Source organism: Strigops habroptila, chromosome 8 (assembly GCF_004027225.2).
Source record: "Strigops habroptila isolate Jane chromosome 8, bStrHab1.2.pri, whole genome shotgun sequence".
NCBI lineage: Eukaryota > Metazoa > Chordata > Aves > Psittaciformes > Psittacidae > Strigops > Strigops habroptila.
Window position 1 is genome coordinate 7,189,588 of NC_044284.2, and position 21,103 is coordinate 7,210,690.

Consider the following 21,103-nt stretch of genomic DNA (forward strand, 5'->3'; position numbering starts at 1 on the left):
GGTAACAGCCCCAGGAATAACTGAAATGTTGGCAAATGTAGCCTCATCTGATCGACACTGCTGAAGCAGTAGGAAGTTTGTTCTTAATCCCTGTTTACTGGGCATTGCTGTTCTTCCTGAAGCAAAAGGGAATTAAAAGGTTTGGAATAAAATTATTCAGGTCTTAATATATTCTTGTTATTCACATGGTTTTCCACCCCTTTTTCAGTGCAGCTAATTTTTAGTGGAAAAGTCTGTTTTATCAAATCAAAGTCTATCATCTCTCACGTATTACAGAAAAGTCATGCCTCCTTTTACTGAAAAACATGGAAAAAGCAGGCAATTGTGCCCCCATTAGCCTTCTCATCATTACATGCGATTGCTGGATCTATACAAATGCAGTACAAACCACACATCTTTTACAATTAGAAGGTTATTCTACTGAACATATGTAAGATACAGCTCGAAAGAGTGGTGTAAGATAGGTCTAGGGAAAATATGATATCTGAAAGCATGCAATTAGGAGGACTAATGTCCAAGATTTTTTTGTTATCAGAATTATCTAATATATCACAGGAATTCATCATGAAATAAATTCACTTTGCAAAAAAGCACATAAGATGGTAGAATAAAAATATGTTTACGGAACAAAGGAAGATTGATTAATCAGAGCAACAGCAAGAGCTCAATTCAATCTTATTTCTATATATTGATTTTTTTATTATGATTTGCCTAAATAGAGGAGTTTTGTTTATTTTGTTTGTTTGGTTTTTTAAAGGACTTTCCATTAAAAAAGAAAGAAAATACATGCTAGTAAATCAATGAGAATAAGATTTATAAGACAGGCACTGGCCCCTCAATCCATCACTGGTACATCCCCTACACCATGGTACTATGCAGAACACAGCTGCCTGATGCACACATCTGTATCAAGGCTGTTCATCACTGTACGATGAATTTCCAAGCCCCTTTCAGTGAGAAATGCCTCCATCTATTGAACTCTCCATCTGATACCAAGCTAGAGGAAAGGTTTACCTCTCTGCTGCACCAGAAAGTTGCTCATTAACCTAGGAGGTCATAGACACTTCCGACAAACAGGGATCTGCGTTTCCAAGAAAAGAGAGGGGATGTTTATTTTAGTTGTACTTCTCCAAATTCGCTTCCAGATAAGAATGAAGTAATTAAGACATGGGGGATAGAGGAAATACATCTAGACTTGCTGAAACAGACCAGAAGAGCGAAGCTGTTATAGAGACTAATATGCTCTGCAAGGTTGTGCTTCTCTTAAATAGGTGCAACCTGATGAAGGGGCCCAAACCTCCCAATTAGGAGTTCAGGTCTGACCCATCTGCCAGGGCAGAGGTTTATTTACAAAAGAACTGTGAGATCCAGGCAAGCGACACTACAGCTTCCTAAACAACTGGCTTTTAATGAGCAGCTTCCCAGATCAGACTTCAGTTCTGTCTTTGAGTGATGCGTAACCACAATATGGGAGCATCCCCCAAAGTGATTTTAGCTTATGTCTTTTCATTGATAACCCCAGCTCACAGCAGGTTCATGTGCCAATGCCCTTCACGTACTGACTTAGTGACTCACAAGATTTTCCAGTCTCATGACAAAGCAAATGCCATTTTCTCCTATGGAGACAGGCTGAGAAAGCTGGAGCTGTTCAGGCTGGAGAAGACTCTGGGGAGACCTTTTAAGAGTCTTCCAACACCTAAAGGGGCTGACAAAAAGTCTGGAGAGGGGCTTTTGACAAGGGCCTGTAGGGACAGGACAAGGGGGAATGGCTTTAACCTGACAGAGGGAAGATTTAGATTAGACATTGGGAAGAAGCTCTTCCCTGTGAGGGTGCTGAGGCGCTGGCACAGGGTGCCCAGAGAAGCTGTGGCTGCCCCATCCCGGGCAGTGTTCAAGGCCAGGTTGGACACAGGGGCTTGGAGAAACCTGCTATAGTAGAAGGTGTCCCTGCCCGTGGCAGGGGGTTGGACCTGGATGAGCTTTAAGGTCCCTTCCAACCCAAACCATTCTGTGATTCTGTGATGATTTAATCACTGTGCTACAAGGACCCTCCTTCTGAGGTTCTCCTGCACCAATGGGACATGTGAAAGGATTAATACCACTACCAACCACTTTTGTGTCCCCTGTGCTAAAGAGGGCAGAAACTCATCCCTCCCTTCAGCCCAGAGCCACATGGCAGGCACAGCCACAGTGGTCAGCTGAAGCGCACAGGCAGAGAAGGACTGCTGGTACAGCACAATCCACACGCTATCCATCCTCCTTCATCATGCCTGTTCATGCCACTGAGAAGTGTCATATTCTCTTCCCTATGCTCCCATGAATCCTCCCAAATCCATCTTCTCAGGACACAGAGATAACTTCTGCTCTACTTATAGAGCGACCAACCAAGATAGAGATTTTGAAAGCTCCCATTCGTTTATTACAATAAACCACTTTCCACGCCAGTGGCTTCACAGACCCCCACAAGGTTTTTGAATTCCTTGAAACTGTAAAGTACACCCCCATGCTAAAACTGCTAACTTCTGACATGCAGGACAGCCACCAGCATCTACTGAGAAGGGGTTTGTCACAGGTTTGAAATGGTGTTGGCTCATGAAAGTGCCTTGCTGCTGTTCCTGTAAAGGACGCCAGGGCCAGACATGAGAAACACCGCAAGATACTTGCATGAATAGAAATAAAGACATTCTGAGCTTGTTCTGTTCGCAGAAGCACAGCTTTCAGTGCACACTGACCTTCAAAACCAGCAGCACGCTCGGAGATGGCATGGGTACAGAAAGCCAAGTTCACCGGGCTTGGGGAAATATCTGTTTCTGTTTAAAGAGATCTGCTTGCTGCCAGAAGTTACTCACTCCAAACCACTCTCAGTCCACTCCCTCTGCTCCTCCCCTTCTCTGGCTTTCAGTGTTACTTGGAACAAATTGCACAGGAGACACACTTCTCTGAACCATTGCTGAGGACAGTTTTTCCCTGCTCACCTTCCATTCTGCCTTTGCAAATACCCACGTTATTTCCCAAAGCACACCTTGAACAGAGTTGTTTGTTTGCTTTTCCAAATTCTCATTGCTTAAATTTCCCCCCAAATAAGTTTCATCCATTGTACACTGAACACAAATTAATGGTAGAGTACTAAGCTTCAAGCCTGACCCACTGTCAAAAGGTGCAATTGATATGAAATTTTCCTTTTACCACACATGAAGCTGCAAGGTAAGAGAGGGCATCCTGGAGGGTAAATAGCAACAAGGGCCACTTATCTACAGAGGGAAGGCATTTCACAGGACTTGAATGAAAGATGGTGTGAAAGCTGGTCCCTGCAAGGACTCCTTCCTTTTTCAGTGTGTGAGGGTGCTGCATTTGCAACCCTGTAGCACCATAGACAAGCTGTGCATGACATGAACTGTGCACTACCAACTCCAGGAGACACCAGGTCTCCCTCACTGCATTACAGGATGACCGGTCCATCTTGTGCATTGAACCCATTTTCCATTCTTTTCACAAGACAAGGCTGCTAAGCAGCTCATTGAGCTCAGGTCAGAAAAAGAAGCGATTTGCTTAGAGAGCTGAGAGGGCCACTTACCTGTTTTCCTTCATCTGCATGATCTGTGGCTCCTTCTGACCTGGAGTGAGGCACAAAGCACACCAGAGCCCAGCTTGCTCTCATAATTTAAGCTCATTAGGTCCAGGTGGTGACATGCTCAACGTACTGCAGATAGCTCCCTTCTCAGGACACCAAGTTTTATGTTCACACCTTCACAAGCTCTTTCCCACTTCCACTTCCCCTATAAATGCATGAGGGCATTTCCATTCCTGAGGCATATTGTTTCTGGAGCATTTGTTAGGATCTGAGATATCTATGGCCATGCACACAAATTATCTGCTCCCAGTTGAAGCCTGATGCTTCTACAGTGTGCCTTGTATCATCACCTGAAGCAGGTGAAGATGCTTCCCTGCCAGGCTGGTACAATTCATAAGTGAAAACAAAGATCCACAGTGCTGGGCAAGAGCATGTTGTGTACTTGTACACAGCCGAGAAGAACAAGCCATCTTGCCTGTACCCAACCTTTAGTTGAGTGCATACACAGAGGACAAAAAGAGTATGTGGCTGGGGTAGCTTGTGTTCCTCTCCAGGGAGTGCCAGCATGTATTTTTTTAGCCATCACTGTTGATATACTAGTGTCTTGTCAAATCTAGTTCCCACCGAACCACTCCATTCTTCTTGGGGAGGTGAGGAAGGGTGTGTTGACTCAGGTGTATACAATGGACTTTCCTCAATCAAAAAACCACAGGCAGTTTTGTCAGCCCAGACAATGAAACCTCTCTTTCAAAGACAATAAAGTCCAAGGTTCCTCTACCAGTAACATACCATTATTGCTTCCATGTTGTCCAAATACTTTGTCATCCAACCATGAGCCCCTGAGTGCTGCACTTAACCTCCTCTGGGCTCTAGTCTCACCAGATAACCTCTCCACACCTGTGTCCCTATCTCTCTAGTACACCTAAAGAGGAAGGAGTGCCAGATCAAGAGCAATCTTTGCTCCATATTGCATGTAAATACATTCAAGACTAGCCTCTTTTGTAAGATGGGTATATTTATAGTGTGGAGGAAAAAACCCCTTTCACTTCCTAATACTTTAACATGGTGAATCAGTTTGTACTGCCTTGTCTAAATAAAGTATAATATTTTATTATCACAGGTCTTAACAAAGATTGATATTTCCTCTAGAAACTGTCTCTGGGTTTGGAATTCTAGGTCTTTAAAGCTATTTTTGAAATCTGGAGCAGCTAGGTTTTCAAAATGGCAAGCAAGGACTGATATGTGCTCCCAAGAGCCCACCCTTAGAAATGAGATCTCTTGACAATTCACTGTCATACTAAAATACACCTTTTGCAATTAATCAGCACAGCTGCAGGAACAGGAGGAATACTGAATAATGCAAAGTTTAAACTTGAAGTCAGCACAATTCAGGGATGATGCCTCTGAAATTAAGCTAGAGTTCCCATCGCCCGCTAGTATTTCCCTTTCATTCTCTTTTCCTTTTGTCTTCCCTTTCAGTACTTTAAAGACTGTAGCTTCTGCAAGTGCTATAGATTAGTTTATACTGCAGAGAGGAGTTATGAAGTTACAGTGAAGGAAGAGGATTTCTAAGCAATATTCAGAAACAGAAAGAACACACAATCAAGAGGAGACATCTTTCCTACAACAAAACCTGAATTAATCCCTTCATTCTCCTCCCCAGACTTGCTGACCTTCCCCCACGCCCGTCCCATATCATTATGGAACATCTTTCTCAGTAGTTAGCCCTTCAGTGCCCACCTGGAAAGGGCAGTGTTGCCTTTCTGGTAAACACAACCCAAGAGTGCAGCACAGGCTGGGATCTACCCGGCTGGGAAGGGACCTGGGGGTCCCGGTGGACACAAGCTCGATATGAGTGAACAGTGTGCTGCTGCAGCAAAGAAAGCCAACATGATGCTGGGTTGCACCAACAAGGGCATCACCATCAGAGTTAAAGAAGTCATCGTCCCACTCTAGTCGCACCTTGGAATACTGTTACCCAGTTTTGGTTCCCACTACACAAAAATGATGTGGACAGGGTGGAGAAGATCCAGAGAAGGACCATAAAGATGATCAGGGATTGGGAAGCCATGTGAGGAAAGGCTGAGAGAGCTGGGTTTGTTCAGCCTAGTGAAAAGAAGGCTCAGGGGGGGTCTTATCACCATGTTCCAGTGTTCAAAGGACAGCTACAAAGATGATGGAGACTCCCTTTTTAGAAGGAGTCACATGGAAAGGATGAGGGATAAGGGGTACAAGTTACTCCTGGGGACCTTCCAGTTGGACACAGGAGGAAAACTTTTCACAATGAGAACAACCAGGCATTGGAATAATAATTGGAAGAGGTGGATTCCCCAGCATTGGACATGTTTATGATTCAGCTGGATAGGGTGCTGGGCCATCTAGTCTAGACTGTGCTTTTGCCAAGAAAGGTTGAACCAAACGATCCTTGAGGTCCCTCCTCACCTGATATTCTATGATTCTCTTCCATTTTCCACATGGACAGAAAGCTTTTCACACCCTGGAAACAGTTAAGAGACTGCAGGAAGGATAAGGCTTTTGTTGTAGTCTAGCTATTACTGTCCTCTAACTTAAATTTGGCTCTTCTAAATACCAGACGTGTCGTCACTTGGAATTTTTATTAGATTTGGATCTATGCAGCCAAGAAGAGAAAACAAATATATAAGGAGGGTTAACACTGGCCTATTTTCAGCTCTGTCATAATTCCTCTAAAACTCTGTTTAGCTTGTAAATGAATCAGATGTCGGATCTAGCTGAAACTGTTCGTATAATGTTTGAAACTTCATGCCCAGTGCAACACTATTGCCCCTAAGTATCTGATGGCTCTGAAAGACCCTGGGGAGCCTGTTGGATGTTTTGCAGGCGCAATGCAGAGGTGGCTTGGGCTACCCCCTAATGAACAGCAGGCAGACAGTGCTTGCTTCCCAGGGCTGTGCTTGCTCCATTGCAGCAATGTACCATCCATCCATCGCATCCTCTGTAAGGTCTCTCCTTCCCCAACAGTGAAATGAATGCTTAACAAGACTCAACTGCTTCTGGACTTCAACACATTCTTCTCCTAGTGCTGCTGTGCCATAGTGTAATGACCTGAATTTGTAAACACTGACAGATCCAATCCATCCCAATATATGGGTGTGCGGAAAGCCAGCCTCAGAGCTGGAGGAGCAGCTCTGCAGTGGCCCTCTCACCAAGACAGGGCAAGAGCCATGGGCTTACTGAAACAAGCAGGTGAGCAGCTCCCCGCCAGCTCTGCCTGCACTGGTGCAAGGCTGGTATAAGTCACCGGGGCCATAGAGCAACACCACTTACACTGGTTTCACCAGGGAAAGAATGGGCCAGTGACTTCACATGATTTATTCAAAACTTAAGAAAAGCCTTCTTTACAGACATCAAGAAACACATCAGTACAGAAGAGGACAGGGAAGGTGTTCTCACCAACATACAGAGATTGCAGAGCTACTACTTCTTCCATCATGCTGCCATGGGAGAATCCCTTCAACCAGAAAAAAGGTGCCCTCCTCAATTCTGTGTGTTTCAGCATGAGAAGCAGAGCATGCTCTCCTTCCCCACTGCTCATGAAGCATGGAAGCGATGCATCTGCTTCCCAGCTATTCAGGAAAAGCACACACCAGCCTAAAGATCACCTTGGTTAGCTTGCAGAGCACTGGATCTCACCTAGCAGCAGCTATGTGGTATTTCTGTTACCAACAGTTGCAAAGGCAGACCAGCAGAGAGCTAGAAAGAGGTACTGACTTTCAGTGAGTTCCCCCATTGGTGCCTCAGAGCATCTTGCCCAAAAGGTTTCTGAAATAAGGCTTCTTCTGTACCAAGCACAACACTGCACTGGAGAAGTTAATGTTAACTGAAATTTATTTTAAGCAATTTAAAAAAAAAAAAAAAAAATTAAAAAGATTTAAAAGTCTTGCAGGAATCACCGAATTGTGAATTGCCTCCCTTTTCCTTCGCCAAATATTTTCCTCTTGCTTTCGGAAGTCTTACAATTTGAAAGGAAGTTGCCACAGTTACTTTACAAACTGTTTGTAAAATCAAATATTTCGTACTAGGAGGTTAGCCTCTCAGTACACAGCTTTGACAGTGTTTCCACCTATCAGCTCCGCTCCAAAGAGCTCCTAGGACTATGGGAACAAGGTTTACATTATTTTTCTTGTTTCTCAATAGACCAGGTTTTTGGCTGTCATAAACCCTTTGAAGTAAACCAAACTATAGTCAACATTTTATCCTGACTTGTGCAATCTCTGCTTGGAAAGCATCTCTTGTGCCTCCCATACACCATGGGTTGACATGAAGACACAGATATCCACCTGCTGCATGAGCCTGGCTCCACTGGGAGTAAATTTATTGCAGTGGCTCATGCAGACACCACGTGGATGTACCGCAATGTATTAATGCTGCTTTATAGCTGGGAGAAGTTAGGCAACGGAGTCCTAAGAGCAAGTGTTGCAACGTGGAAAAGCTGTCAAAACACACCAGTGTTTAGACCTAACGAATCTGACAACCCTGATCTAAAAAGTGCTTTGACAGTCAAGAAAAAGAATCTTTTTCTTTTTCAGTTTTTCACACTAAAAACTGATCCACTAGCAATGCACATTTCGGAAGCCGGGCAAAGTAGCTTTCCCATGGATATAGATGTCCTCATCTGTACCCTGGTTTATACGCTTCACCAAGTTTTTCTCAAACAGGAGGGGGTGGTAAGCTCCCATGGTACAGGCACGGTCGTGAAACTTCTGGTAATAGTGGCAAATGTCAGTCTGCCGTTTGGAAGGGAGAAACTCGTACACATCCACTTCATCACACAGTGTCATCATGATCACAATGCCTAGGGAGGGAAAGAAAGCAGACAACTCCACGTCAAATCAGGGAACTGATTACATGTTCCAGTGAGACAGGCGGTCAGCAAGGAGGATCCAGCTCCAAGGGGAAGGGTTTCCTTTCTGACAGTTCAGAGGAGAGGGGGAGAAAAGTCTGGCCAGGCACTGCTGGTTTGTGAAGCCCTCTCTTGCAAAGCAGATGATTGACTTGATTACAGCAGACTGTTTACAGCCACAGCCATGCCAAAAAGCCAGTTTTAAGCAGTGCTACCGTTCTCCATGACCTTCCTGGTATCTGCCAACTATGTGCTCCAATTAGCTGATCCAAACAGCCCATCTCAAACCTGCTTGGGTAAGCAGCGGTGAGACCTCTACCATTTCCCCAGCTGCCTCTTGTAAATGCAGGGGATATGAAAGGAGCTGTGCTTGGAGATGTGTCGTGGAGAGCGAGCAGCCTCTGTGCTTCAGGCCCCCAGCTCCCCAGCAGCAGCAGAGCAGTGCTGCCCTCCCCTGTCTTCCGACAGGCGCATGAACCACTTAAGGACATTCGCACCAGGTTTGGGCACAACTCTGTCAACTTTCTGGCCAGATCAGAAGTAAGCCATAGTTACTGGCTTACTGTGCTTCCAAGTGCAAGAAATAGCAAGAAAATACTAAGGAAACAGAACCAATGTATAATCTCAGAGAAAATCCATGCAGTTATCTGAGACACCAGGGACCATGCATGAACAGAGGAACACAGTTTACATGACACTGGAAGAACCCATCCATGAAACCACTTGTTTAAGTAAAGTGCGTTTTAAACATGTTTTCATCCACCTTTTCAAATGACAGTTTTCATTCACGCTTAGGCCCTCCAAGAAACCCAGAGCTGAAAACTGGAACTTGTCTGCGAGGTGACTTGTTTTACAAAGGAGGTAGCTTGGCCCAAACTTAAGCCGCACAGGGATTTACTGTCTGGTGTGGCCTGGTGCCTGCCTTCAGGTGCCTAACTCCAGTTAACAACAATTTTGCAGCTGAAGTAATTGACTATGCTACTATGCAGTTGGTCTGCAAATATCCAGGAATGATGTGGTAGGTGCTGGGCAACAGCAAAGTTGTGGGAGAAAACCTGACAGCTGACTGGCAAAAATAAGAAGTGATTCTCTTTACACAGGGGTAGAAACGTGCCTTTGCTCCAGCAGTGATGGGAGCAGAGATGGGAGCAGAGGAGGGGCTGAAGCACAGCAGCTGGACATCCATGTGGCAAACAAGACCATACATCTATCTAGACAGGCTGAGAGAGCTGGGCTTGTTCAGGCTGGAGAAGGCTCTGGGGAGACCTCTTAACAGTCTTCCAATACCTAAAAGGGCTGACAAAAAATCTGGAGAGGGGCTTTTGACAAGGGCCTGTAGGGACAGGACGAGAGGGAACGGCTTTAACCTGCCAGAGGGGAGATTTAGATTAGACATTAGGAAGAAGTTCTTCCCTGTGAGGGTGCTGAGGCGCTGGCACAGGGTGCCCAGAGAAGCTGTGGCTGCCCCATCCCTGGCAGTGTTCAAGGCCAGGTTGGACACAGGGGCTTGGAGCAACCTGCTCTAGTGAAAGGTGTCCCTGCCCGTGGCAGGGGGTTGGACCTGGATGAGCTTTAAGGTCCCTCCCAACACAAACCAGTCTGTGATTCTCTGATTATGTGATTTCAAATTACATGTGAGCTTCCTGAGAAGTTCACTCCTTTTTATTCAGCTGGTCACAACATTTGCTCTCCAGCAAGAAGGAAAAGCTTTGCAACAGCAAAATGTAAAATGAGCCCCTTTGCCGAGAGGCTGCATTTAGGATGCTGACAAGCAAAATGTTGGCATGTTGAATAAGGAGGAATATCACTAAACTTTTCAGGGCAACTATTCAGTCTGACCATCCCCAACACCCCAGCAAGTCTTTAGCTATATATATTTTTCCATATATATATATTTCCATATTTATATATGGAAAGCATAAACAGACAAGCACTCAGATTTCATCTGCAGTAACCAGATTTAGTTGCCTGACAAAAGCAGAAGCTGTATTCTTCCTCTTGCACCCTGTGGGAATTGCGGGAATTGCTCTGGCGCTAGAAGACAGAAATCCTATAGACCACCTCGATGTTGCAATCTGCTCTCCTATTTCCACATGGAACCATGCCGTGTTTGTAACTGCTTTTTCAGAGGGGTGCTGAGTACTGCTTACTTTAACACAACTGAGCTGCTGCTTTAAAGACAGGAAGCTTAAGTTTTGGCATGAGACAAACACTGTAAGAGCAACTCTGATAAGCACCATAAATTTGTAGTTGTCTTTAAATAAAGGCATCCTGGAGACTTCCTGCCTGCAAACTGAAGCAGAAGTTTAGAGGGAAATTATCTTACCAAGCATTCCTGACGACGGTGGATTAGGCTGGATTTGCTCCAGGGAATTCTCCTGCAGAATGTCCCAGAGTTGCCACTGCATTTTTGGATTCAGGATATAAAAAGGCTGCTCTGGATGTGTGCTGCGATACAACTTATAGCTTTCAAAAAAGTTGTAGTCTGGTTTCTTGTACCACTGTAAAACAGAAAGAGGAAGTCAGACTCTCTATTTCTAGACCACTCTTTTCCACAGCTAATGGGAAGCAAGGATGACAGAACCTGCTGCTGTCAGGGGGCAAGTTTCCTGCTATAGGCACACACACTCACTGACTGTCGCACACCACCTCACCAGCTCCTCAAGTGACCACAGTGACTTAACTCAGTGAGCAGAGCAGGGAAAGGTGCCAAATCTCAATGAAGGACCACTAAATGAGATCAGCATCTTGTATACTTCCATTCTGCAGCCCCTAATAGCAGATGGTGTTGAGAACTCTGCCCTAAATGTTACAGACCCCAACCCCTCTCCACTCTGAGTACAAAGCAGACTGTTTTGCCAGCAAGTGCCCCCAGCACAGCCTCCTAAACCAGACTGAGCTGATTTGCATTCTACATCTTCCCCTTTCAGTAAAAACACTTAGGAATGGTTTATGTTTTCTTAAAGCCATCTTGAGATCTTTTTCCCTATGCTAAAAATATCCCATCCTGGTTTTACTGACTCTCAAACATGCTGCACATACACCCTCATGTCTCCTGGAGGTGTGGGACTAGACATAAGAATAAGCATCAGTGAGAAAATAGGAAATAGAGTCCAGAGAAAGGAACGCAAAGACCTCTCAGTTACAGACAGAGCTTAAAATAAAAGAATGGGCTATTCACTCCTACCTGCTTTCACCCTGAGCCTCCAAATCTCATCACTTATCAAATAACGCCCTTTTGTACTCAAAATGAAAAGTGAATGCTAGAGGGATTGCAACACAAGTGAAAGTCTAGCTGACACAGACAGGAGGCATTTGCCAAGATCTTCAGAGGGTTTCCCAATCCATTCATAATGCATGAAATATATCTCATGTCTGGCTGGTGCTTGAAATATCCAAGCATCAACCATCTGCACATCTCATACCAACTGTCAGGAAGAGGAGATCATCCTCTAATGAGATGACAACTGCTGCAGCCCATGGGAAAGTAAAGGTGGTGACCCATTACACTTGGCCTGAGGCCTTTCACCAGGATGAGGGACAGGCAAGTGTTTCCTTAGGAGCACCCATGATGGAATACTCTTAGAATTACATACAAACATATGTATATCAAGTAAAGGTAAGAAAGAAGGGAGTTAAAATAAGTGATTGCCCACATTAGGAGGAAGTGGGTTAACAGATGCACTTCAAAGCATATCAATCTGATTTTATTCACAGAAAACTCAGCCTTACCTCATGAATTTCTGCATGATATGGTGCTGGATCCCAGACAATTAATATTCCAGTGTTATATAGTGCTTCTACCAGGAACTGCTGCTCCTCAACAGTTACGAGCTTGAATAACAACAAAAACAGTGATATACAGTATGCTGTCAGAATCAGCAGGCAGCCAAGCAGTAAAACACACCTGAATACAGCCACAGCCACCCCACTGCTGGTTGCTGAGCACATCCCACCGCATGTAGGCAGTGATGCCCAGTGATGCCCCTCCAGCTCCCACTCCAGTCCTACTAGCAGCAAAGAATTTAGTGGAGAGTCACAAGAAAAACTGTTATTACACTTTCACAAGGTTTTCTCTTTCCATCTTCAATAATAACATAAGGACAGGACCCACAGAGTGATCCAGCTTGTATGATGAGTACAATCTCTACAGCTACCAGAAGAAAGTGGGAACATCAGTTGCTGCCACCAGTTGCCAAGACAGTCCAGGAAGAGCCTAATGCAAACACACTGTTGGCTTTAGCAGGAACCTTCATTTGAACCAAAAGAAGTCTCCACATGGGTGGCTGGTTGCCCCATCCCTGGCAGTGTTCAAGGCCAAGCTGGATGGGGCTTGGAGCAACCTGCTCTAGTGGAAGGTGTCCCTGCCCGTGGCAGGGGGTTGGAACTGGATGAGCTTTAAGGTCCCTTCCAACCCAAACCAGTCTGGGATTCTATGATTCCATGAAATTATTCCAAAAGTGCAAAGGGTTTCCTCGCATCTGTTCGTAACTGCAGGATTAGGCTTTGGCCTTGACCATGTGTACTGCCTGGTTCCATTGCCTTACAGTATCTAGAATATCTATCTGGAGCATGCAACACTGCAGATGTGAAATTCTGCCTCTGTTCTGTGGACTCCAGAGGCAGAGGCAAGGAAAGGGCATAGCACCTGGCACCAGCCACCCCTTACCCAGGAATGAGTGTGGCTGAGCTTTATTTTCATGTAATTGTTTCTTTTAAAGCCTAGAAATTTTTCAGGAACTTTCCTGGCATGAAATACATGAAAGGAGGATTCGAGAGAAACTGAGCATAAGAGAAAGCAAATTTCAGCCAAGCAAAGCCATGCGAGTTAGCAGAGTTACACAAACCCCAGAGAGCTGTGACAGGCACAAAAGCAAAGGGGTAAGAAACCAGGTGGCGAGCAGCTCCACAGCCCCAAGTGTTTGCTGTTTCCCTCCCCACACCACAGAGTGTGGGGCTTGGCACTACAGAGTTCTCTTGGCACTACAAGTTACCTATCAGTCACTTCACCCATTTGCTGGAGGAATCTGGCTCCCCAGATACCTTTAGTGTCTATTTGTTCTGTTTAATAGCAACTGATTCTTCCTAAGTAATTACATTCATTTAAATTGCTACATGATTTATTTGTCTTGCCCAGCTTTTTGAACTTAATTATCTGATCTACTGATTTCCTAGTTAATATGTTGTTTGGCCGATTCACTGTTTAGCAAGTATCTTGCTAATACAGCTCCTACCCTTCTGGTGCGTTTATTGACTGTATCGCAATGAGTTCCTTTGGCTACCACAATAAATGCCCTGTAATCTAAACATTCTCCCCTTTCCCATCACAATCTTACTCCATTCCACCAATGTGCTATCTCCTTTCTCTTCCTCCCTGCAGACTCATTAGTGCCAATAACAGCAAACGCAGCCAAAGCAGAAAGTGCTCTCCATGACAGCGAGAAGGCAGCCAAGGAGAACTGTAAACAAGGGCTGGGAGGAATGAGGTACTCTGGTTCTTGGTCAGCTCTTCAGAAAGGAGTTGTGGGCTACAGAACAACAGCAGCACTCTCCTCGCACACTCTTCAGCCCTTATTTTTTGCAAGATGTGACTACTTTCCCAGGGCAAATCGATGCCTTGTGTAAGACTGCAGGAGAACATGCCATTAAAGGAAGCATTATTGATGAACCAGTGAAGGCCTAAGAAAATAAGCAAGACAACGTGAAAGAATTTCTTTATTTAGAAATAAATACCAAGCTTGGTATTTACCTATGAGCCTATCTTCAGATCTGAGGATCCCAAATTCCCTCCCTATCCTCCCAGTATCGATCTATTGATCTTTCCCTATGCACACAGATGTACAAGGTATCCCAACTCCACTCTTAAAACCATTCACCCCCAGATATGTGCTAGAGACTGGTCAGCAAATTACAGAAACATATCTTAAAATAATTACTGAGCAACTTAGGGCCACTGGTCTAGGAATACTCCTCAATACAGACCAGTTTTGACAAATTAGGGTCAGGAGATCCCATTTCCTTCACTTTGGAAATGGACTGAGAATTGATCAGTAAGAGGAGCCAAGCCATAATCCCATCCCTGTTCACAGTGACTACTTATAAGAGCAGCCAGAACAAAGAACAAATTAGAGCTTGTCCAGCTAGGACCTGATGCCTGCAAGAGCAACCAGCAAGGCAAGGCACAGCTCCTGCAGCAAGCTGAAAACAAAATGCAATCAGGCAACCTCACTAACAAGACGGTTAATATCATGTCACTGTGACTAGAACAGCACTGAGCTATTAAAAGTGCAAATAAAAACACAGAAGAAAACCAGGCCCCCAAAGCAGTGATCCCTGAGGATAACAAGGACTGCAAGTAGAGCTGTTCAGCTTTGAAACTCCAGAAGAGAGACTCCTGCGCCAGTCACATGAAGAGCATCTTTTGCCCTGTTCAGCAGCTAGACCAACACCGCATTTTGAAGTTAAGGTTAGCCTGTAAAAAGTGCAACAGTTTTGCTCTCCTTGTAATTGAAGTTTTCTAAGCTGGTGTCTCCATTCAGAGGGGGTGGTGGCAGAATAAAAACATCACCCATGGCTGCAGGCTGAGCTGCATGGAGAACCAAAACACTATATGACATGGCTGTAACTGTACTTGGTCCAAAATATGAGCATCCACATGGAGAGTTATTGCTGCTGTATTACAGCTGTACAGTCACATGGTTACCCCTCTTCCCCGTGCAGATAACCCTGGTATCACACAAGTCATGTACATATTTCTGCTCATAAATGACTTCATAAAGCAGTAAGTTTGGCCATGGGCACATCCTCCAGAGAAAGTTTTCTTTAAGTGATAACACTCCTCTGACATCATAAAAACACACACAGAAGTGAAAGATAAAAAAAGTGAGAAGTCAAACAGGGCAGAGGAAGAAGGATGTGAGCAGCCAGATATGTTTGCTAAAACCAGTTTGGTTCAGAAAGGAACACACATCATTCTGGTGGTTTAACACGCGGGAATTAGATGCAGCAAGCAGCAGAACACAGCACAGCAGCAATGGGATAAAGCGAGACACGAGCAGAAAGAGCTAGCAACAGCATTTGCAACAAGAAGCAAGAACATAATTCAAAAGGCACCCATGGAAAGCCCTATTCTGCCCAACTGCATTTTAAAGACCTCCCAGCAGCAGATGAACCCAGCAGCCCTGAGGACATGGTTATATCAGCCTGCTGCTCAGCTCCCAGGCAGCACAGGGGAGGTGCACAGCTCTGCCACGTTGGCACGCATCCATCAGACCTACCTGGGAGTTCACAAGACGAATGGTTGTCTTTTGCCCCACATCTTCTTGAAACCCCCTGATAGGAGCCCCGTTGAATCGCAAGACGGCATCATGGCTGTCTGGAAGCAAACCAGAGTGAAAACCTGTGAGCTGGGTTTTGTGTGATAGAAGAGATGTGTAATAGGTTATTCACATATATTTCTAATACAATCTGGCCAGTCCCTGATTTTCCAAGTAACAACTAGAAGTACCAAGTCAGATTCTGTGGAAGAAGTTGTTAGTCTACCTTCATGATCAGCACATTTTTAAAACGCCACTTCTTTAAACCACAATCCACTGGCAGGCTGAGAGCAGCCCTAACATTCTCTCTGCACAGAGGAGCACAGCATCTCCCTCCCCCTCTTTGTCCTTCCAAACACTTTAGCAGCAGATAGACCAATGTATAATTAATTTACCATGTGGTTGGCTGCAAACTAAGGAACTGGGAAATAACAGTGAGCCAGCGTCCTCTCTTCTAGCCTGGAGGTTGACCAGCCTGAGACACATGTATAATAACCACAGTGGAAAGCAAAGCTGACTTCAGCCTCCCACGTTACAGAAATAAAACCACCGCTGTGCATTTAACAGGCACAGCTTGTTATATGCCTCGGGATTCACTGCATTTTCCTCTGCTGGCATCATCTCTCAAGATAGCACAGCATTCCTCCAGCACCCTCCTCTGCCTTGGCACAGCCAGCCAGGCTGTCATAATGCCACAGAGCCAGGCTGCTGCTACAGGACAGAGGGTGTTCATGCCTATCACCCTGGCTTCTCCATACCTCCTGGCTAGATTTAGGTAGAAAACATTTCATGTGGTCAGAAGCATTTAGTTAGTGGAGCTGGACCAACTTCCCTGCCTTTGCACTGGGGCCACACAACCACAGCTCATGTCAGCTGCCCCCGGGGTCCTTGGAGAATTGTGGAGTCCCCAGCCAGGGTAGAAGGGCTCAACTGGTCCAGAACCAGAGATTCACAGAATGGTTTGGGTTTGACGAGACCTTAAAGGTCATCCAGTTCCAACCCCTGCCATGGGCAGGGACACCTTCCACTAGAGCAGGTTGCTCCAAGCCCCTGTGTCCAACCTGGCCTTGAACACTGCCAGGGATGGGGCAGCCACAGCTTCTCTGGGCACCCTGTGCCAGCACCTCAGCACCCTCACAGGGAAGAACTTCTGCCTAATGTCTAATCTAAATTACCCCTCTGTCAGTTTAAAGCCATTCCCCCTTTTCCTGTCCCTACAGGCCCTTGTAACTGGGTCTTTCCAAGATCATTGTCTCGAAATCATGGCTATCCTCAGGCGCAATGCTGGAGGATCAGTAATCACTGGCAGCAAAGACTAGTTTCTCAGCTCCTTTATTCTCATAGGCAAGTAGATCTTGTTTAGAAGCTTTCCAAATCAACACACAAAACCTAGAAAGGTGATGTTTCTGAAAAAACGTGTCCACGCTGAGAAGCAGCTCTGTAGTTATCACTACAGACCTTTAATTCCATGTCCTACCTTGCGCCCATAGAGGACAGGGTTGTAATTTCCCCATTTAACCTGCCACACATCAAGTGTTATTATGCCCTAAATTTGCATTTTAAAAGGGTGTTTAATGACTCCTCAGGCAGAGTTACTGGCTCTTTGAAGCACTCTGTCTCCAGGTGGTTTTGGTGCGCTTACTATTTCTCCTATCACATTTTTCACTGGTAATTCATAAACTTCAATAACACCAAGAGCCCAGTAAGATATGAGCTGCTGTTCGCAAGCGTCTCCCCATTCTGCTCTGCCAGCCTCCCCTACGCTGACTAATTGCTCATTTGATGTGATTACACAGAACAAGTACTTCTTGGAATAACAATTCAGCAATCTGCTGTGCTCATCTGCACAAGTGCTTCATTGTAAGCTTGCCAGATTTAGTACCTTTTTGGCACCTTCCTCCAACAAAACTGCCACTTTTCTTACATGGAAATATGTCACACCAAAATTAGGGATAAAAGTACATAAATACACTGAATTCTCCTGAAGTGTTCGATATTCAGCTCGAGGTTGCAAGTGCCCAAACCTCTGCAGAATCACTAGTAGAGATAACTGCTTGAGCAGGAAGGTTAAAGTCTGCGACCAAGGTGTGAGGAACACAAACCACGGACACCAGTGGGGGTTAACAGCATTTGCCTTGGGCATATCAGAACAGTGACCTTCCCAGCATCCATCCCTTGTGATCTGGAACAAACTGGTGCTTCAGTTTTGGAGACAGGCTTAGAGACAGGCTGTAGGAACAATGAAATGGCTTTCCATGCCTGACATCCCTCCAGCTGTGTCACAGCCAGAGCACAGCCCATTGCATTTCCTGACTGCTCTGATTCTGAATCCAGCACTTGCATGGGCTGCATTATCACAGTCCATAAACACCACCTTGAGAGGGTCTCTTTACAGAGCAGCAAGCAGTTTTATCAGTATGATGGGGACTAACAGAGACACCCTTCCACACAAGCCAGCTGTGTCAAGGCAGCACATTCAACAGAAGGTCACTACCATAGAAACCTTGAGCTACTGAACTTCAAGCAGCACCTAAACAAGCCAAAGGTACACAAAGAAAAAGGCCCAAACCTTGACCCACCTGACCTCAAACACTCCCAAGAGGTGGAAATAATCACATCCCATCTGCGATTTTTACCTGGAGGCAATGCTATCCTGGTTCATACCACCACAATCTTTTCTACCACATCTTTCATAGCATTTTAACACACTTCAGGCTGTTCAGCCTCATTATAAGCACAAAGGAGACTGGAAGAGAATTTCTGAGAAACTACCAGAACAAAACCCTGACCCTCCCATGAGGATCCTGGGACTATGATTCTGAAGGCTTTACCCAAGCTGTCCATGAATAATGTATTAAAAGCTATCCATCTACTTGTTTCAAAGGATGAAGGTTACTTGTAGCTTAGTGCAGGCCAAAGGGACCTGATCCAACAGACAACTTACGAATGCACTGATGTCTGCAAACGATTTCCACTGGAGAGAAACTTCCGTGAAGCTGCAGTTTAGCAAAGTGGGAATCTTAACTGAGCTTCAAACAACAATTAGTGAAGAAAGCTGAGGGAACTGCAGGCACAGGAGAATTTTCTGCCAGGCACAAACCCCAGAGTTAAAGGTTGGAGAGCTGGTTTCCCCTGCGTGCTACTTCCTTAAAGACACAAAATGCTTTGGTATCAAAACATACAGTACAAGACCCACACTTCAGCATTTATTAATTAAATGCATTAACCTCAGATAAAAATGGTCAAGTAAGACTTTGCAAAGAAACACCAAACTTTGTCTGAAGAAGAGAGAAAATAAGGCCCTGTAAAAGTTTTGCCATGTCTTCTGGGCTGCTCAAGATCAAGACACTACCTTATGGTTCAGAATGAAAGTCACAAGAATCACAGCACCGCTGAGATTGAAATGGACCTCTGAAGACTGCCTGTGCCCAGCCTCTCTGCTCAACACTGGTTCAACTATAGCAGATTGCTCAGGACTGTGTCCAGAGGTTTTTTACCCTAATTTAGTGTTTTCTTTTACCTCTTCTCTGAAGAAGTCTTTCTGAATAAAAAATTTTCTGACTGTTGACTATGCAATGAGTACATTGGCATTACTTAACCCACCCAAACTCTCTCAAGAAATGAACGCTTGAGGAACCAAGTCCTCTCTCTGGTATCCAGTATTAGTGCTAACCTCTAGCAATGCCAACTCGATCATGAACATTGAAAGGACTAGCTGGAATAGAACTACCTGCGCATGTGTCATGTCCTCTTAGCTGAACCCAACCCTTACACTCCTTTGGGGCTTGCCCATTTTAGTCTGCCCAAGGTCTAAGGCTCCCAGGCACCGTGAGCCAGGGCATCATAATGCAGCCTACATTGAGCAGCCCGTACACTCAGGAAGGGAGAATCTGATCATTACTCCCATCTCCTCCTAGGCTGTAACATTCACTAACTTTAGAAGAAGTTTAAGGATAATATTTCAACTTACTTTAAACACACCACACCAGACTTATTGGTAAGAGCATGACAGTAGGTTGCTTCTATTCAGCTTAGTTATAAAACCATGTAATTTGACTTTATGTTAATAGAAATATACCAACCTATCTCTCGTCCCAAATGAGATGATCGCAGAGACCCTGCTGAGGACACGACAGCACAGCGACCCAGGTGGCCCACCGTTTCACTGAGGCTTTTCCCTGGTAGGTATCGCTGCCATTCAGAGGTACCAAAAGGACCGTCCGATCCCTGTATCATGGTGACGTTCACCCTGTCTCGTAGCTGGCAGAGCAGCTTCTCTGGGCTTAGTTTAGCAGCATTCATGTCCCCCTTGTAAGTCACATTGTACTTGTTCATGGACAGGTAGTTTTTTCTGACCTTCTGCAGCCTGGGTATGAGATTTCTGGATGAACTGTCCTTATCCCACACCTTCATAGAGTCTGTTACTTTCTTGGACTTCTCAGCTGTTCCAGAGATGCTGCCTTTTACTTTGTTGTGATTACCAAGCCACGTTTTGGGTATCTCCCCCAGTTCACCGGCTGCTTCACGGAAAAGGCCCTGTGATTTACGTGGGTTCCACTTTTCTGAAGTCTGTAAATCATCGATCTCAGTCTTGAAAGGAACATAGTAGCTTCTTCTCGTCTCTCTCCACAGGCAAATTGTCAGCGCTACCAGTATCACCACAAGAACACACATTAATTTTTTCAACACATTCATGTGAACCATAGTGTATGGTACATCCAAATGGAACACTGAACACAGGGCAGGAAGCTGGTCCTGGGAGAAAGGAAAACATCTCAGTCAGGGCTGCATGCACAGGCACACACATACCATAGAATGTTTGGATTAGAAGGGACTTTGAAGACCATCCAGTTCCAGCCCCTCTGCCATGGGCAGGGACACATTCCACGAGACCAGGTTGCTCCAAGCCCCATCCAACCTGGACTTGAATATATATATATATACATGAAAGTTATAAACATCAGTATGTGGGCAACAGAAGGGGAGAAAGAGAACATAGGGGTAATTTTACAATTTCAGGCTATTTAAAGATCTCATTTCAAAGTCCACCACCTCAAACACTAAGCAGAAGGACTTGAGCTGCCTATTAGCCTCAGACACTAACAGTGGTCTGAGGCCACTGCCACTCAAACCTTTTTCCTATTCCCTTCCACAAATGACAGTCAAGTTTAACCTTACCAGTATCATACCAGCAGCAGGGTAAGTCTCCATTTTGCTTTCATTCATCTCCCATCCCAGCCAGCCAATATCCAAATCCCACCACTAGCATATCCAGAACTGAGCTCCTACTTGACCATAGTAATGAATACTAGTGAAGCATATAATGGGGCATAT

General features: G+C 45.1%; 1 protein-coding gene across 2 annotated transcripts in view; it reads right to left on the minus strand.

The window, feature by feature from the left end:
- Positions 1–6,891: 6,891 nt before the first annotated feature.
- Positions 6,892–21,103, minus strand: part of ST6GAL1 (ST6 beta-galactoside alpha-2,6-sialyltransferase 1) — a 47,039-nt gene continuing 32,827 nt past the window's right edge. For both annotated transcript variants that reach the window (XM_030494874.1, XM_030494873.1), the window contains exons 4-8: positions 19,852–20,524; positions 15,731–15,828; positions 12,186–12,287; positions 10,780–10,954; positions 6,892–8,405 (exon numbers count right to left, since the gene is read on the minus strand). In XM_030494874.1, the coding sequence (XP_030350734.1) occupies positions 8,164–8,405; positions 10,780–10,954; positions 12,186–12,287; positions 15,731–15,828; positions 19,852–20,473 (1,239 nt within the window). In that variant the 5' untranslated portion in view covers positions 20,474–20,524 and the 3' untranslated portion in view covers positions 6,892–8,163. The remainder of the gene's footprint in view (positions 8,406–10,779; positions 10,955–12,185; positions 12,288–15,730; positions 15,829–19,851; positions 20,525–21,103) is intronic.